At 37.8% G+C, this 17,953-nt stretch overlaps 1 protein-coding gene across 3 annotated transcripts in view; it reads right to left on the bottom strand.

The window, feature by feature from the left end:
- The window catches only part of TDRD9 (tudor domain containing 9), an 87,543-nt gene that overhangs the window by 19,033 nt on the left and 50,557 nt on the right, over window positions 1-17,953 (bottom strand). For all 3 annotated transcript variants that reach the window (XM_050896920.1, XM_050896922.1, XM_050896921.1), the window contains exons 10-22: window positions 16,506-16,560; window positions 16,267-16,351; window positions 15,521-15,578; window positions 14,795-14,899; window positions 11,533-11,630; window positions 11,016-11,147; window positions 10,137-10,299; window positions 9,990-10,053; window positions 9,435-9,498; window positions 6,797-6,841; window positions 5,792-5,845; window positions 3,553-3,669; window positions 2,466-2,573 (exon numbers count right to left, since the gene is read on the bottom strand). In XM_050896920.1, coding sequence (XP_050752877.1) covers window positions 2,466-2,573; window positions 3,553-3,669; window positions 5,792-5,845; window positions 6,797-6,841; window positions 9,435-9,498; window positions 9,990-10,053; window positions 10,137-10,299; window positions 11,016-11,147; window positions 11,533-11,630; window positions 14,795-14,899; window positions 15,521-15,578; window positions 16,267-16,351; window positions 16,506-16,560 — 1,148 coding nt within the window. The remainder of the gene's footprint in view (window positions 1-2,465; window positions 2,574-3,552; window positions 3,670-5,791; window positions 5,846-6,796; window positions 6,842-9,434; window positions 9,499-9,989; window positions 10,054-10,136; window positions 10,300-11,015; window positions 11,148-11,532; window positions 11,631-14,794; window positions 14,900-15,520; window positions 15,579-16,266; window positions 16,352-16,505; window positions 16,561-17,953) is intronic.

The raw sequence follows: 17,953 nt of genomic DNA, 5'->3' as shown, positions 1-17,953 counted from the left end.
AGGTGGGAATTTGTAACAGAGCATCAGCCACGATGAAGCAGATAATCTGGAGACCTCTGCAAGTTGCCTAAAGATCACAGACCCTGCATCTTAGAGGGAGACAATAAGCTCCCTGATAACCTGCTAGAAGGGCAGGACACATGCTCCTAGATTACTGAAGGGTGTTGAAAATAACTTCTTAGCACAGGTCATGAGCCAAACAGGGCTCTTCAGGATCTGATATTAGCGAACAATGCAGAACTTGTTATGGAAGTGGTAATCAACAGCAGCCTGGGCCAGAGCAACCAGGAAAGAGGGGAGCTCAAGATCCTGAGGAGAATGAGGAAGACAAGTAGCAGAATACATATCCTGAAGTCTAGGACAGCACAGTTTGGTTTATTCAAGGAACTGGTAGGTAGGATCCCATGGGAAGCTGCAGAATCTCCATCCTCAGAGCTTCTTCCAAACCCAAGTGGATGAAGGCCTATGCAACATGGTCTGAATTCACTGTTAATCCTGCTTTGACCATATCACCGGACTAGATGACTTCATGACATCTCTTCCAAATTAAGTGATTTTGTTATTCTTCTTGGATTTTAATCCTAAAACCACTACAAATTGATGAAGTTACTGGAGTTGCAACACCTTTTCAAAAGCATTCTGTTAAGAATAACATTCTAGCTAAATATATTGGATTGTATAATATTAAGTACAGTGGATTCTATAGATGGTATATAGTTAAGTATAATGGATTATGACTTTAACATGTATGACCAAGGCAACAAGAGAGCGAGTCATGCATTTCACAAATTCCGTGAGCTACACTAGCTTGAAAACTAACTCTACAAAGCAACAGAATAGCTTTCTCCTGCTTTAACACCTGGCTCACTCAGGAGGCAAATGAGATGCAACATAAGGAAAGGTCAAGTGCAGTCAAAGTAAAGCAAGACTCCAGCAGCACTAATTTACATCAGTTTAATGCTGTAGTTTCACAACTCTTAATATGCTACTGTAGATAGATATCCATTTCTCTACCTTTTTCTTATTCAGTCATGTCTCATTGGAGATCTTGCTTTAATACAGAATCACAGAACTCCTAACTAGCAAGTTCAAACTTCTGGATTTTGAACTATTTTTCAGGGGCTATACAACTGTCTATTCTTCTCTTTGGTTGTTACAATCTTAGACAGGAAAGAACAGATTATTTTTAGAAAACCTTCATATGCCTTGAAGTTACAGTACTCAGATCAGCTGCTGGTCAAAAACATGGTCTAGGTCAGACTGCAGAAACTGCCACAAGGCAAGATGATTTAAGAGAGACCAGAGAGTGGGAGGAATAATTGCCTTTTCTATCTTTGGCACACACCATTAGGAACATCATACGGCTGTAAGAGTCCCTCAAATTGAGAGCTTGAGGAACTTGCAGCACTTGTGCCCAAGAAGATCATTTACACTGATGAAGACACAGCAGCTACTTCTTCCTTCAAGATAACAAGCAGTTGATATATGAGCAGATCAAGAGTTACATACATTAAAAGTAAATAGCTCCTTAAATCAAACAGTTTAATCTTAATCAATGTTACTGTGGCAAAACTAATCTTGTCTTTATTCCACAAGACTGAGTCTAGTCTGATATTTTGCTTCAATATCCTTAAACAATATGTTAAAAACTTCAAAAACACACATAAATGTGTTTGTGCATGCATACTGCCATGCCAGCATCTCCTTCAGTATAGAACTAGCCTCTCTTCTTGGGTAAGCAGTAAAGCACGAAAAAATTCCTTGTCAGTAAGCTTCTATGAGTTTCTCTCCTACCTTTTCATCTAACTATTTTCTCTTATGCCAATACAAGTCTATTTTTTGAAGCTCACTGGTTTGTAGGTTTGTTTTCTTTAAGCGTAGTTCATGGTTATTTTACAGTGTTATACCTAGTTCAGATACACCAAACGTTTTCCTAGTTTAGATTGCGTACCATTTTGCAAAATCAACACAGCCATTTCAAACTTGCACTTAATCAGATAAAAAAATATTTCTAAAAGAAGATAAAAAGAAAGCAGAGCGTAATACCTGAGTAACCTCAAAGCAACAAGCATGTATGTCATGCACTATCAAGTAGGAGATTACAAGAAAGTAACATTAACGTTGCAACAACACATTTCGTAAGTACTCATTAAAAAGTACCCTTGATAGTCCTGTTCTATGTTTCAAATCTTTTATTAGTTTTATGAAGTTGTTTGCCTGTGCAAGACTAGCAATCAAATGCATAGAGGCAGTTCTCAGTAGGAATTCTTCTAAAATTGCCCACCCACACAATGTTTATTATGTTGAAAGGAAGATGCGAGAGAAGACAACTTACCAAGTGATGATCAGACTAGATAATTATTTCTGTCCTTGCCCAAGACAGAACAAAACTTGAAAATACCGCCCAAACACTATGTATTTTTATTACTTGATTCTTTATTAAGTCATTCACCTTCTTAACATACCATTACAGTGGTTTTTGGATCTTTGCCAGCAAGGTCTCTCACAGCAATTTCTTCATCACATTTTCCAAAAGTAAAGTAGTTTGGATAGAAAGCACCAGCTATTACAACCTGAAATCAAGAAAATATTTTGTAAAACGCAGCAGATTATATTCAGTTTCTTGAAAAGAGATACACTAGCAACAAAGAAATACTGACAGATCTTCATAAGAAGATTTTTTTCCTGTCTCTTTCCAGGAATTACTGTAATTGTGGACTAAACATTAACTCTTGCAAATCCTTAAAAACATACTTTCATGAAAAGAGTTCAACTTCTGGACCAATTTTACAACACTAACATTTTTGTATGCAGACCTGCTCTATGAAAACTATAATTGTTAGCCCTGATTTCAAGAGCAGCCTCAATTTAAAATACATTCACATAAAATAGCTACATGAAAATTGTTCAGTTTTCATGTTACATCTTACAGTATTTAACAATTCAGCTCTGAAGAGTTCACTGCTTACACAGTTAAACCAATTGCCACTGAAACGATAAATAGGTCTGTGAAAATAAAATCGCTACTAATCAGTCCAAATAAGACAAGAAATTTAATTGGAAATTTGACAAAGTTATAATAGCTGAAAGACATCTAATCCCCACCCCCCCACCCCCAATAACTAACCAAGCCAGTGGTGGTCCAAATAGAGCACTGAAATGAAAACATCATTTTCAAAACCGTTAGTTCTTAGCCTTCCAAACCAAACCATTCTTCTTTAGAGTATTTTTATGACTTTAACAAAGATTAGTCTAGATACGCAGTTTAATTCATCTCAGTATGACTTGGTTTTATTTTGATGAACTGTCAGAAGTGAAGGGACAGCCAGAGGACCAACTTAGTGTGAATTCTGAACCATTAAAAGTAACACTAGTTTGTCCTTCTAAGTTGTCAAAAGGAATTACTTTTTTTTTCACCTGCAATCTCAAAATCTACAGAGAATTTTGAAACACGGGTGTAATACTAGTTCATCAGTACTAGCATATAAAAATCCAGTTCTAAATTTTGTAAATAATAGCTCTCTCTCCCCTGAAGAATCAATAAAGCACTACCTGCAAAATGAAGCGTTGTTTGTATACATATTCCTGATCCACAGCAGATGGTTGAGCATTAACACACATGTTAAATGCTCTGACTCGCTTTTTCAAGTTGTGAAATAACTCTGCCACCTGAAATTTGAACTCTAAGTTACATATTAAACAGATCAAAACCGTCCACAAATTAAAATCTGTTAGTAAAAGTCTAAATAAGTGGGCAAACTCCCTTCCCTTTTTAGGTGACTAGTAAGCATTTCACCCAATATACTGCTTAGCATCTCTACTTTGGAAAATAATTTCAGTACTGTGACTCAAGCATTTTTCTTGACATCTCTTTATAAAGTAGAATTTTGTAGTCGAAAAGCATATTATGCATATATGATATAGAACAAAATTAGAAATAGACCTGAAATAACCTTTTACACGACAATATACTGATTCTCCATTTAAATAATTTTGGGGTTGTATCTTAAAAGGTAAAAAACATGTTAACAACCACCTGGACTTCTGCACCTAACTGTAGCACTGACCACACGTGCTGCACCCTCAGTTCAGCAGACAACCATGATGACTAAGTGAGATCAAACTTACACCCTACAGCAGAACATGCTCTGTTAAGCTTTCAATCGTAAGCATTTCCAAGAAGCTTCCATAAGCAGCCACTGGTCCTCCAACCACACAGTGAATACCTTCATTGTCCCAAATGATTTTGGAGCAAATGTACAAAAGTACAGTCTGCTCAACTGCTTCATATCTACATTTTCCTTTCTGCTGCTGCTGGCAGATTTAGGATACTAAAACTCCTGTTATTTTCCTCACAGGACAACTACCATAATCAGAAACCAGTCTGTGTGGCTGCCTCAGTTCTGCAAATCCACTTCCACACAAGGAATTATGAAATTAGTATCTGAAAGTGTGGCAAATAAAAAAGCCCAAATCTTCTTAATGAGTTTTAGTGTAGGCGTCCATTCTAAACTCCTTAACTATTACATCATGCACAACCTCTTCTTGCATTATCTGAAACTTGGCCAAGAGAACACCAGCTACCCAAGAGGCTATCATATAAGACTGATCCTTCAGCTCTCCAGTTTTACACAATTTGCTTTTTTCTCATCTTTTTTTTCCTTGATATCAAATATACAAGCTAAAAGACTACTGGCATTTCTTAGCCAGATGGCTGCTTACTACGAAAAGCACTTTTTTTTTTTCCCCTGTGCATTTTGAACACAGGCCCTACATCGCTCATGCCAAAGGTATGACCTGCTGGAATAATGGGCAAGGCCATGCTCTGCCAATCACAGTTATTCAGGATTTTTACTTATTTCCCCTCTCAACATATCACATGAAGCTTGAAGCCCTTTGTGATGCAGAGTTTTCATTAATTGCTGCAGTAATGCTAGCAACAAAGCCCCACAAATTTTCAAGTCCAGTCCTCATTATATAACTGTATTTGCTTAAAATTATCCTAAGACAAAAGTTACGTGATGGCAGTCACACCACAACCAGTGTATCTGAGGGACTTACAGAATTAGCAAGTTATACTGGAGGTCTCTTAAAGAAATGTTAAAAATATGTTAAACAGTTAATAATTTAACACCACTTTGTTTATCCTAACAAAAGGAAAATTCCTTTCGTCTAAAAGCTAGCAGCCTGACTGTTTCCAACCCCCACTTCTGAGCTAAGATAATACTGGATGTGCCACTCCTACAGGCTCCACCAAGACCCATCTCTCCATAGTGTAAATTGTGGCAGTTAACAAGCTACTTAAAGAGTCCATGCCTCCCAGGCATGGGTACTTGGCCTTACTAACACATAAATGATTATCTGAAGTCCATTCTTCACAAGAATGCACACCTGGCTTTGTTAACAGTACTATGATTTTCCTTCACCTCTTCCCTTTTTTTGAAACCGTATATAAATGGGGTCTCTGAAACTACTTGAGCGGAGAGGAGCAGAGGGGGAAATGCTGCCCGAATGTTTGCTCACCTATGACCATAGGTAATAAAGCTTCTGTCTGGTCTGTCTTAAATTATACTTGGAGTCCTGATATTCTCCGACAACTTTAAATAGTACCATCTCTCCTCCCCCAAAGAAACAAAACCTAAAAATTCAGTTTATTTAAAGAAAATATACATCTATATATATTGATAGACGCATAATAATACAGTAGGCTTATCCAAGATCTTAACATTTGTATAGAATAAGGAAAGTTAAGTCGTTCTGCTTATAAAAATAATTAGCTATTTCATCTTACCTCTCTGACCTTCTTGATATGAATACAATTTGATCGACCCCACTCAAGCTCTTCCTGGAAAAGAAAGTGAGAACTTAGAAACTTGTTTCTTCTACTGCTAGTAAGCTTTCTCTCATATTCTTCTGTGTAGACACAATTAATAGTTATATATAGTGATGGAAGAATTTGATCTCATTTCACAGCTTTCTTTGCATCCATATCAATCGAGTATTATGACATGTATGAAAATATAAGACAACTATATATTTGACTAATAAACTACACTTCGGTTACCACCCGTGCAGCTGCGGGTCATCTAAATTTTTCATATAAACCCGCAAGTCCAACTCCTCTGTGTTGCTGCTACAGAATCTACTTCAAGATAGACACTTCTTCCAAAAAAACAGAACTTCTTTATCTGGATGCATAACTTTATTAGACAGATTCTGGCCATCTTTGCTACTCATTATAACTCAGTGTATGTTACGGACTGGTGTTCATAAAGCTTATTATGCTCTGAAAGAAGCAGAGAAATAAAAAAGGTTTTATCTTATACACACAAAAGAAAGGCTGGAGGCAGTTGTTATGTGCATACTGCTGTTTTTGTGACTGATGCACATAAAGATCTTCCATCTTTCAAGGTTTTTGCGGGGGGGGCAGATTTGTGTGTTTCTTTAAAAAAAAAAAAAAGAGACACTTAGGCAAATTAAAAATATTTCTTTCAACTACAGCTCAATTTCCCTTTTCAGCCTTGATTTCAAACCCTCTGGCCACTGTTGATCCATCTGTGAAAGGGACTACATAAGGGATTGCCTTCAAATATTCAGCACTGAATTCAAAGACTCATGTTCTCTCAAAGCCTATGCTTCTATTTACTTATGAAAAATCATATTTATATTATAAATATATAATCGTAAATATTATAAAGAAGGATTGCTAGCAAAAATTCCTTACTAAGAATACAAAATACTCCAGCACTGAAGTCACCAACATTGAATAGAAAAGAAGAAAAAAAGTTTAACTAACCTTGGGATGTCTCAGCTCCCCTTTTTGTCTGCAGGCCTGCCATGCCTAAGAAAGAAGTGGTGTAGTATTGAGGCACAAACTGTAATGCTTTAACAATAATATTACAAATATTAATGTAACATTTAAAACTATGAAGTTTTTTCCATACCTATACTGAAGATAATTTTTTAACACCAATTTAAAAACCAGAGATGCCCTTGGGCTAACACAGACTACAAATATTTAAGCACAGAAGAGTGTAAAGAAATCTGAATCACAGTAATTTAGGTTGGAGGAGACTTCTTCAGATCAATTGTTCCAACATCCCACTCAGCAGGGCCAACTTAGATCACGCTTTTGAGGATCTTGTCTATAAAACCCTGAGTAACCCTGACTGACCTCATGGCTGAACCTGCTCTGAGCAGGAGACTGGACTACAGACCTCCTGAGGTCCTTTCCAGCCTTAATTATTTAATGATTCTAGTCTAATATGATGCTTGCCTGGTTGGTTCCTAAGCAGATATAAATACTTCTCACTCTTATGAATAGTCTTACTCTAGTTTGTTGAGGGTGGGCAAGAACTCTGGGTCTTCCTTTGCTCATATGTGAGCACACAAAGTGGTGTGGCTGCAAAATGTAATTCTAAGAATGCATTACTGGAGGGCTGAAAGTGTGACAGGGTTATAAATGATGTACCACAACATGCTAAAGAACAAGAATTGCTGTAGGAAGATAACTATTCTGCCTTCAAGTCAGCTTAGAGGTTATGGCATGCAATGCCACATCTACAGAGTGAAAAGGAGTTTAAGCACTATTGGATGAACTGTAATTACATATACTGCCTCAAACTTGCCATCAGCTCCTGCAACTAAATAGGAAACACAGCATTTAGGTCACTGAATTTCTGGACATAGCTTAGAGATTCTGGATCTTGGTGCATTCCAAAAGCAGACCGAGCATGTTATGTTCCAAGGCTTTAAAGGAGTAAGTCCCAATTTGGGTTGGGAGAGGTACAATAGCCACCTGATAACACAGCAACATACAACAGGGTATCCACCTAGTTTTCTGAGAGGAGATGGACTGAGTATTAAAGCACATGCAAACATTCATAAATACATAGAACAACTTGGATGCTTTGATTTGATGCTGTAATAGAGCAGCCTACTTTCAGAACCTTTCTTTCTTCCTTGCTTTGGGACAAAAGTGAACTGACTGATTCAGATACAGTTCTGACATGGATGCCTCCCAGAAAACAGGGCTGGAAAGGAAATTAACATACCCAGAATAATAATGAAAATAATTTCATTATTAGGTAGCAAATCCATGACAGATGCCTGCAGAATGCATTTCTTCCAGCTTGACAGCAAGCCACCTCATAATACAATTTTCCGGCTTACTGTGGACACTGTTAGCATAGTTGAATAGCCAGACTACATTTCCCTACCTTGACTGAGGCTATCTGATGGACTGATTTTAAATAATGCTTTTGACATCCACCGCTTCCATACCCAAGCCTTATAATATGTCAGAAAAATAAAATCCACTTATTTGACATTATTCTTTCTTTTAAAAACTCTCTTTTTAAAAATCATATCGCTTAAACCAGGCCAATTAGCCTTTACTCCCCTGGATTCTCCTCTTTCTATTACCAAAGCTTTTGACCTGTTCTAATTCACTGAAAGCTTTTCATAAGCAAGGGCGTAAAAAAAGATGTGCTATGATTCACAGAACTTCAGCCTGCCCTGGAAGAAAACTAATCTGAACCAGTGAGTTTGAAAACAAGTTCTTTCCCTGTTCTTTCCTGATACTCAGCCATTCAAAACATAAAGCTTTCACATCACTCACACATGGAGATACTGCGCAGGAAGCTCTGTTTGAATGTTTGTGTTTATTCTCCAGGACAACATACTGGTTTATAGAAATATCACCTTCAGATTAACAGGATAAGGGGAATTCAGAAAAGATGATGCTTGAGCCTCAGGATCAGTGGGTATGTGTGGCATATGTGCCCATGTGTGCTTCAAAAATTCTGACACCAGAGTACAGAAAAACAAGTCAGCTCTCAAAGTGAAAAAAGGCCAACATACACAAAATGGAATAAATTAAATCTGCAGCTGAAGATTTTGGAGTCTCCAGAAGATTACAGAACACATCAGACCATCCATAATGTAAAACGTTGGATTTTGAACAGTAAGTTCCTCTAGCAGAAGTCTTTCCTATGCTGTACCAGCTCCACTTGTAACTGCAGGGCTCGACCTCTGTCCATGGTACTGGGCCACCAAACAGCCAAGCGTACAGAAAAAAAATCACATTTGGACAGAATAAATATTACAAAATCAAAGCCATGCAGTCTGGAGAAAGGACACCAAACTCATTCTGTACTACAACTCACCAGTCCAAACTGCCCTCAGTTAAAAGGTAGCTACCAATATCACTGCGTCTCGGGCATTTTATTTTTGGTTATTACAATAGAGACAATCGGAACTAGTAGCGTTATACAGTAGGACACAGACTTCAAAAACTATCACTAAGTAGCTAGGAGTAATGTTAAGTTTTTAACAACTTCAAGGCACAAAAGCTGCACTGATCCTACAAAGGTGAGAAGTTCCATCTTGGTCTATCAGATTTCACTGGAAGATAAGCCAGAAAAAAGACTTACCTTAAAAGCATTCACAATTGCAATACAGTCACTCTTACTATTCCCAGCAAAAAACAGTTTGTTCCTGGCAATATAAACAAAAAGAATTATCAACAATTTTTTTTTCCAAATATTGAACGTATTATACAGCTGAGAATGCTACACCATTAACACCTTCCAGGACTTTAATAAACAAGGTCAATATATTTATCATAATTATTTGTTCTTATTCATAACTCCTTGCTGAAGGTAAACTGTGTGGGCAGGATAATAAAAAAAAACCTTGCTATTTTAAAAAAAACATTTTAATAGACACTGCCACATGTTCACATCAGAAAGGCAAAGCTGAACAACCAAGGTCTTGTACGCAGAAAAGGATGAGTTAGCTCTGTGATACTAATTAGTTCACACGGAAATAGATTTCAGTATCTCAGCTGCCTGGAAAAGCTTCTTTTTGCACTGCTTGGCACTTTGACAGAAAATTAGACTCATGACATGGAAAATTATATTTAGTAGTCAACTCAGCCCTCTGCCCCCAAATGTAGTCAGGAAGTTGTAAAACATCTAGGGTAATACCTGTATCCATCGACATGCTGTTTGAAAGGTACTGCAAAGAAGTTCCGCAAAGAGAGTGCTGCAGCTACAACAAAAACAAATCAAAATGAAAACCTGCAAATCACTTGCTTTTAGAGAAATGTTCTCACATTTTCTTCTTTCAGTTACCTATAATAAGGCATTCTTCTAAGCACCCGAAGACATGCCCAAGGACTATCAATTTTCCAAGATGCAGATCCACTGGCAACTGTGCCAATACCCTTCCTAAGAAAGTCAGCTCACCATCATGTGGATTTTCTTCTGTTTGCACGCAAGTCGTAAGTGCTCCCAGCTAGAGAAATTAAAATTTATTCACATGTAAAAGTTGAGAAAGTAAATATAAAACCAGTTTGTAAGAAAACCAGATAAGAAGCAAGCAATTATCTCAAAGCAACATCAATTAGTATCAAAACTGTAATTAAGTTAAAAGTTCTTATATCAATTTTAAAAGCCCAGTATTTTGAAACCAAAGCTTCTACTACATATACTGGATATAAAAGCAAGCTACAAATGATACAAATATAATTTCTTAAGCACTTTGGAAAAGAAAAAGTTTAATGCAATGAACGTTCTACCCCATATCAACTTTATAACTGAAAAGCAAAATCACCAACTTCCTTTTACAGGTCAGAAGGGGATCTTCAGGCTGACCCCTATACATCAGAAGTTGCAAGAGTGTGATTTTGCTACTTAATAAATAATTTCACTTACAGAGTTCAAGTTCTCTTACTTGTTTTCTGTTCTTTCTCACCACAGATGCTAGTTCACAAACAGTACCATTACTCCCTGATGGAATTATAATCCTGTTTTAATGAAGTAACTGCAGAAATTACGCTGAAGAGGATGGTAACCAAACAACAAAGTAACCAACAACAGTGAGAAAAGATTCTCTAGACAGTTCCTATTTCAGGTTCCAATTCAGGCTACTACTACCTCTAATACCAAGAAAAACACTTCTACAGTACAGTTTTATTTCCTTGATTTTAACAACATTAAAAGAATGCCTACCTCTTTCAGCTGAAGTATGGTACGTTCAATGTCACCTACACTGGGTGGAGAAAGAGCTGTTGCCAGCAAGGCTTTTGGTCCCCCCATGTCAAGCTTTTTTATTTTTAAGATTGTAGTTCCCAATGGACAACGCTGAACAGAAGACAATGTTATTGTTACTTTCCCCCCATGGGAAGTGTGACAAAGTGTTTTATACAAAAAATAAGTTAAAGTTTACAATTCAGTAAAACCTGAAATTAATTTTGTGTAACCAAGGATATTTTTCTTTTGAACAGTTTGCTTATTTCTAATCCACATCCATTTTACTGCTATAATGCATCTCATTCTGTGAGGAAAACTATGTGGAATGGTCTTTATCAATTATTTATCAACTTGAATTCTATGTAATGTTACAGTTATTAGTAACTATTCAAATCGTACACTGTCTTCAGGAAAAGTAAAGCAAACCTACTTTTTATTGTCTCTGCTATGACCACATGCATTAAAAAAAATTCTTAACGTTCCCCAAAAGTCTTACCAGTATTTCAGGTACTGACTTCTCTGGAATAAAGTCTGTCCAGAAGTCCTTGTGTACAAGCCTATAACAATACCCTTTGGAAACACGTCCAGCACGACCTTCACATAAAAGAACAAATCACCAATTTGTAAACTGCCCAAGTTTCAGGCTGTTCAAAACTCATCCATCTACAAGCCTTTTGGGCAGCTGAGCAGCACCTGACAGCTGATGCTGCAGGCCGACCAGTATTTTGCTCTCTTGCAGCAGACAGGCCCAATAGAGACATTCTCACTATCCTTTCTTACATAAGGATCAGATGAAAATTTTGCTTTTATAGCAGCAGTAACTAACAAAAGTGTTACTTAAGTATTTCACTCAAATACCTTTTTCACATAATTGCCCTCAAATCAGCATCCATCTTTCTCAGTTGAAAAGACATGACAAATCCTGCGCTAAAATACACTTCCTCAAAACCAGGAAAAGGCAAGTCCTACCAAATCTAAATTTAATATAGATAAATATGTCAATGCAAGTTTTAGCATACCCTCAAACTGAAGATTCTATATGCAGAGTAAATATGCTTTGTGTTTGTATTTCTTTACACAGTGAGTATACTTGGGCTTCCTGTTTGACTCTATAGCTAGCAAAAATCTTCTGTATAAACAACTTTTAAGATACTATGAGGAACAGCAAAACATCTTTATGACCTACTATTTATAGAAAACACACAGATTCAGAAAGTCTATCTTCACAAATCCAAACATGATTCACTTCAACAAACTAAAGGGTAATCCACTCAGTGGGATACTCAACTGGAGAACTGGGCCATATTTTTAAGTCATATGCATACCAAGTCCAAGTCTCCTATACAAAATGCTGCTTCTACTGGTTGTCTATCAGCTGGTTGTCATAACCTACACTGACACAGAACCAAACAGAAATAAAGCTGTGTATTGGGTTTGCATGGCAAGGTTTTGGTAGCAGGGGGGCTACAGGGGTGACTTCTGTGAGAAGATGCTAGAAGCTTCCCCTATGTCCAATGGAGCCAATGCCAGCCGGCTGCAACACAGACTTGCCACTGGCCAAAGCTGAGCTCATCAGCAACAGTGGTAGCGCCTCTGGGATAACAGATTTAAGAAAGGGAAAAAGACTGCTGCACAACAGCAGGCGGAAGAGAGTGAGAATACGTGACAAACAGCTCTGCAGACACCAAGGTCAGTGAAGGAGGAGGGGGAGGAGGTGCTCCAGGCGCCGGAGCAGAGATTCCCCTGCAGCCCGTGGTGAGGACCATGGTGAGGCAGGCTGTCCCCCTGCAGCCCACGGAGGTCCATGGTGGAGCAGATATCCACCTGCAGCCTGTGGAGGAACCCACGCCAGAGCAGGTGGATGTGCCCAAAGGAGGCTGTGACCCTGTCAGAAGCCCACGCTGCAGCAGGCTCCTGGCAGGACCTGTGGACCCGTGGAGAGAGGAGGCCAGGCTGGAGCAGGTCTGCTGGCAGGACTTGTGACCCCGCAGGGGACCCACACTGGAGCAGTCTGTTCCTGAAGGACGGCACCCCGTGGATGGGACCCATGCTGGAGCAGTTCATGAAGAACTGTAGCCCGTGGGAAGGACTCATGCTGGAGAAGTTCATGGAGGACTGTCTCCCATGGGAGGGACCCCACGCTGGAGCAGGGGAAGAGTGTGAGGAAGAAGCAGCAGCAGAGACAACGTGTGATGAACTGACCACAACCTCCATTGCCTGTCCCCCTGAGCCACTGAGGGGGAAAAGGTAGAGAAATCAGGAGTGAAGTTGAGCCCAGGAAGAAGGGAGGGCTGGGGGGAAGGTGTTTTAAGATTTGGTTTTATTTCTCATTATCCTACTCCGATTTGATTGGTAATAAATTAATTTCCCCAAGTTGAGTCTGTTTTGCCTGTGACGGTAATTGTTGAATGATTTCCCTGTCCTTATCTTGACCCATGAGCCTTTCATCATCATTTTTCTCCTCCATCCAGTTGAGGAAGGGGGAGTGATAGAGCACCTTGGTGGGCACCTGGCATCCAGCCAAGGTCAACCCACCACAAGCTGTAACTGTGAAGTCCTCATAATATTTAAAAACGAGGATATTTTTATATCTAAAGATGTCACTTATTAATTTATTTAGTACTGTTTTTGACTGAAACTAAAAGATTTTGATATTTAAGAGCACTGTCTTACTAGAAGAGCTGATAGGAAATTTTGTGATTTAACCCCAGTCAGCAGCCAAGCACCACGCAGTCGCTCCCAGTGGCATGGGGAGGAGAATTGGGAAAGAAGGTAGAACTTGCGAGTTGAGATAAGAACAGTTTAATAACTAAAGTAAAATATAACACTAACAATAGTAATAATGAAATATAATAATAATAGTAATGAAAAGGAATATAACAAAAACAAAAAGAAGAGGGAAAAAAAGAAAAGAAAAAAACCAGTGATGCACAATGCAATTGCTCACCACCCGCTGGACTGATGCCCGACCAGCGATCCACCCCTCCGGGACAACTCCCCCCTGTTTATATACTGGGCATGACTTTCTATGGTATGGAATACCCCTTTGGCTAGTTCAGGTCAACTGCCCTGGCTGTGCTCCCTCCCAGCTTCTTGCACACCTGCTTGCTGGCAGAGCATGGGAAACTGGAAAGTCCTTAGCTTAAGATAAGCGCTACTTAGCAACAACTAAAACATCAGTGTGTTATCAACCTTATTCTCACACTAAATCCAAAACACAGCACTGTACCAGCTACTAAGAAAAGAGTTAACTCTGTCCCAGCCGAAACCAGGACAGAAATCTTATTTAACCTTGTGCTACAAACACTGGTCTACCCTAGAGACACTGCTGTGGATATTTCAACTGATTTAAGAGTAACAAATAGATGTGAAAGTTTCTGTTACTACTGAAACTCACAAGTAGTTAATAAATAACTAGCAGTACCTATCTCCCCTTTTTAAAAATGGCCCACGATAAAAAAATGACTATAAAATAACAAAGAATCCTCCTAAGTTTTATTGTCCATGAATTTTAATATTTTTTTCAATAAAATACAAAACATTCCTCTGGAAGAATACTTGAACAAAATAAAACATTCAGGCATAGTTGTTTAATCACATTTTAATATCCTGACATGGTAAGGAATTATGTTTTTGTATCAACTATTCATGGTAAAAATAATCCATGCTTTTTACTGTTAACAAAATGAAAAGCATTGTAGAATTCTCCATGAAGGTTAGCTTCTAAAATTCCTTTCCATTACCTATTGTCATCTTACCTTTTCTTTGATTACAGTTTGTTTTAGATGCCCAGCAAAGTCTCAAACTTTGGTAATTAGTTTCTTCATCACAAATCAAAGTTCTAGTTAAGCAGAAATCTATCACTGCAATTAAGAAAAAAAATAAATCTAGTATTATTACAAAACAATTTATCCTCACGGCAGTGGAAAAAATACTAGTTGATTTTCTGTTATCAGAAAAAGAAAGTTTCGATTATCTGAAAACCAATAAAGAGAACACTAGATTTATAAACAACCAGACCCAGGATACTCTGAATACTGCCAATAGATTTGAACATAAATATAATAAACAGTTAGTACAGATGACAAGCATTAAAAGGCAATCATTTCTGGTTTTAGACCTCCTATATCAGAATTTGCTTAATCTGATGCAATTATTTCAAAATATAGTCAGAATGCAAATAAAAAGTTTAACGTACTTGTGACATGAGGTCTGATTCTGCTTGTTACTGCATTTAAAAGTATTTTTTTTCCCCCTCTAGTAAAGATTAAAACCAACACCCCGCTCAGTAGCTCTACTATTTGTTCATATATTCAGATTTAAAACTGTTCTCTGTTGTGAAAGAAAGAATTCAACTGTCAGAACTAAACTCCAACAGCAATGCTTTGTAAAACGGTGACATGTTGTGGAGATTTAGGCTAGCACAAGTAAGGAAAATGTTAGAAATACAGTGTATACACAATTACAAGATTTAGATGACTTACCATATTTAACATCAGGAACTGTTACAGAGCTCTCAGCTATGTTTGTGCACAGAATAACCTGAGTTTTGAAGCAAAAAATAAGCAATGAATGCATAAAGAAAAAATTACTCACATTGTTTCTACAAGAAAAATCAAACTTGCTATGCAGAAATATAAATGTAATGGCAACATAGTATTTCTGCTGTGCATATTAAAAAAAGCAGTACAACACAAGAAAACTTGTATTTTCTTGTCCTAAGATCAGAAAAGCATAATAAAGTAGCATAGCATATGACAATATAGGGCAAGAATAGAAATATTTCCTTATGCTTTGTCATAACAAAACATCACACTATTAGCAGGATACAGAAAACCAAGACACTAGCCAAAATGTGGGGTACAAAGCAGGCAAGAGACCCCCATACTAGAGGACTACTTTGCTATGCAGTGCCACCAGCAGCATACTACTGTCATACAGGTGCAAGAATCAACATGCACAAACTATTCTGAAGGATAAGAACAGTGTCACACAATAATTTAAGGATAACTTCCTGTTATTGCACTTTTCTTGAAGTCTAAACACCAGTTAAAGCAACAGCTTGGTAAGAAAAGCAATCAGTTTACATCTTGAAAAAACCAAAACTGCTTTGCCCTCACATAATGGTTTGAGTTGGCACAGCTAATACTAGTTTATATACATTATTATTTGCTATTTTACTCCAGCAAAAGGTTTCACACACTTAAAGTAATGATTCAACAATATTTACTTTTCTGTAGCCAGGAACTGTAGTCAAAAATACATTACTTTGTTCCTCTAATGTCACACGTGAGTGAAGTGGGTACACTTGCCACCTAAAGAAAATACATTAGTGAAATATTTACTGATGCAAGAATATAAAAATTAATTACACCTCTGTGCTAAATCATATTATGTACTTAGAACTCATACAGCCAAAAGATTCATGTTCAAGTTTAATTGAACTGAAACAAATGTGGTCTAACTTACCTTTTGTTAAACATATTTGAGAGACATGAGTGCATGTAGCTTATTTCACTCAAACCTAGAGAAAAAGTAATCAAGAGTTTGTTTTCTTTTTAATGATCACTAACAATTCTAAAACCAATGCTCATGTCTACTTAAATTCTTAATTGACTTACATTATTACCTCCTCTTCACTGTATAATAAAACAACAGAAGAGTTAAACACGAAATGTAATAAGGAGTCACTGAAACACTCAGTCAATTTTTCAAGAGTCATTTTGCATAATTTCACACTTACTAAAGCGGTAATATCAGATATAAAGGCCATCTGCCAGCGTCCCATTAATAGCCCTTGTTTTAGTTCCTTACAACTGACAATGCTTACCACAGGCTGAATGTCTGGTTTAGGATCAGTTTGGGTATTTCAGCCAAAACAAGCTGTTTTCAAGAGCAGCGCCAAGGAAGGGGGGGGGGGGATTAGCTATTTCTGCCTTAGCCATCTTACCTTTGGCAGTTCCAGCACCTGTTCTCTGGGGCATGGATTTCACGTCTGCCAGGGGAAATCTTATAACTAAGGGATTTTTGCTGTCTTCCTGAATACCTCCTCAGGCATAAACCTTTCTGAGAAGCCTAGTTTACTTTTTATTGAGATTTCAATTCCAAAAGCCCCATTTTCAAAAAATCTGTCCAACACGGCGCTTCCCCGGTTGGATATTAAAAATGAAATTATTCTGTAACTGCAGTACAGGACTGCTGCAATTTTCAGTGAGGCTAAATGCAGTTTGAGCACCTGGATGTGAAAGTTCTTGCACTCTTTAGATGACTGTTACTTGACTTCAGAAGCGAGAAGAAAGGAAGATAAATGCAAGTGGAGGAAGAGAGATATTTTCAGGAAAGATGAGAGAGAAGAATAACTTAAATCAGAAATTAGAGGAAAGGATATCTGATGGGCTGGAAACCATGATCAAGTTAAGGTAAGCAAGGAAAAAAGGCCAGAAAGCAAGAAACTGGGGCAAGAAAAGGAGAAACAGATTCAACAAGAAACCAACATGGTGATACTACAAGGTTGGCTGGGAAAAGAAATTGCAGGAGAACATCGAGATTAGTCAACTACTGGAGTCAGAAAGACTGAAACTGGAAAATGAGGGGAAGTGACTATAGGTAATGGAGATAAAAGAAGTCAGGGTTGGGGGGAGAACAGGTGAGTTGGAAGGAGGGGGGGGGAACAACGGTGGTGGTGGGGCAATCAGAGGGAAATTTAAAAGTTTCAGAGGTGTCCTTTGTGTGAGGCTACTATAGGGGAAAGCAATGTCATTAGAAACTAAAACAGATAGCCTGAAGCCTAATTTACATCACAACTCAAATGAAGTAAGAGTACTTGAGAATGCAAATAACTGGCCAAATAACAAACTAATGACTAGCACAATAAAGAAGTAATTAACAAAGGTGTAAGCAAAACACCTTCAGCACTG

Source organism: Gymnogyps californianus, chromosome 5 (assembly GCF_018139145.2).
Source record: "Gymnogyps californianus isolate 813 chromosome 5, ASM1813914v2, whole genome shotgun sequence".
Taxonomy (NCBI): domain Eukaryota; kingdom Metazoa; phylum Chordata; class Aves; order Accipitriformes; family Cathartidae; genus Gymnogyps; species Gymnogyps californianus.
Note: the sequence above shows the minus strand (reverse complement) of the source record. Positions and strands in the feature narration are given on the sequence as shown.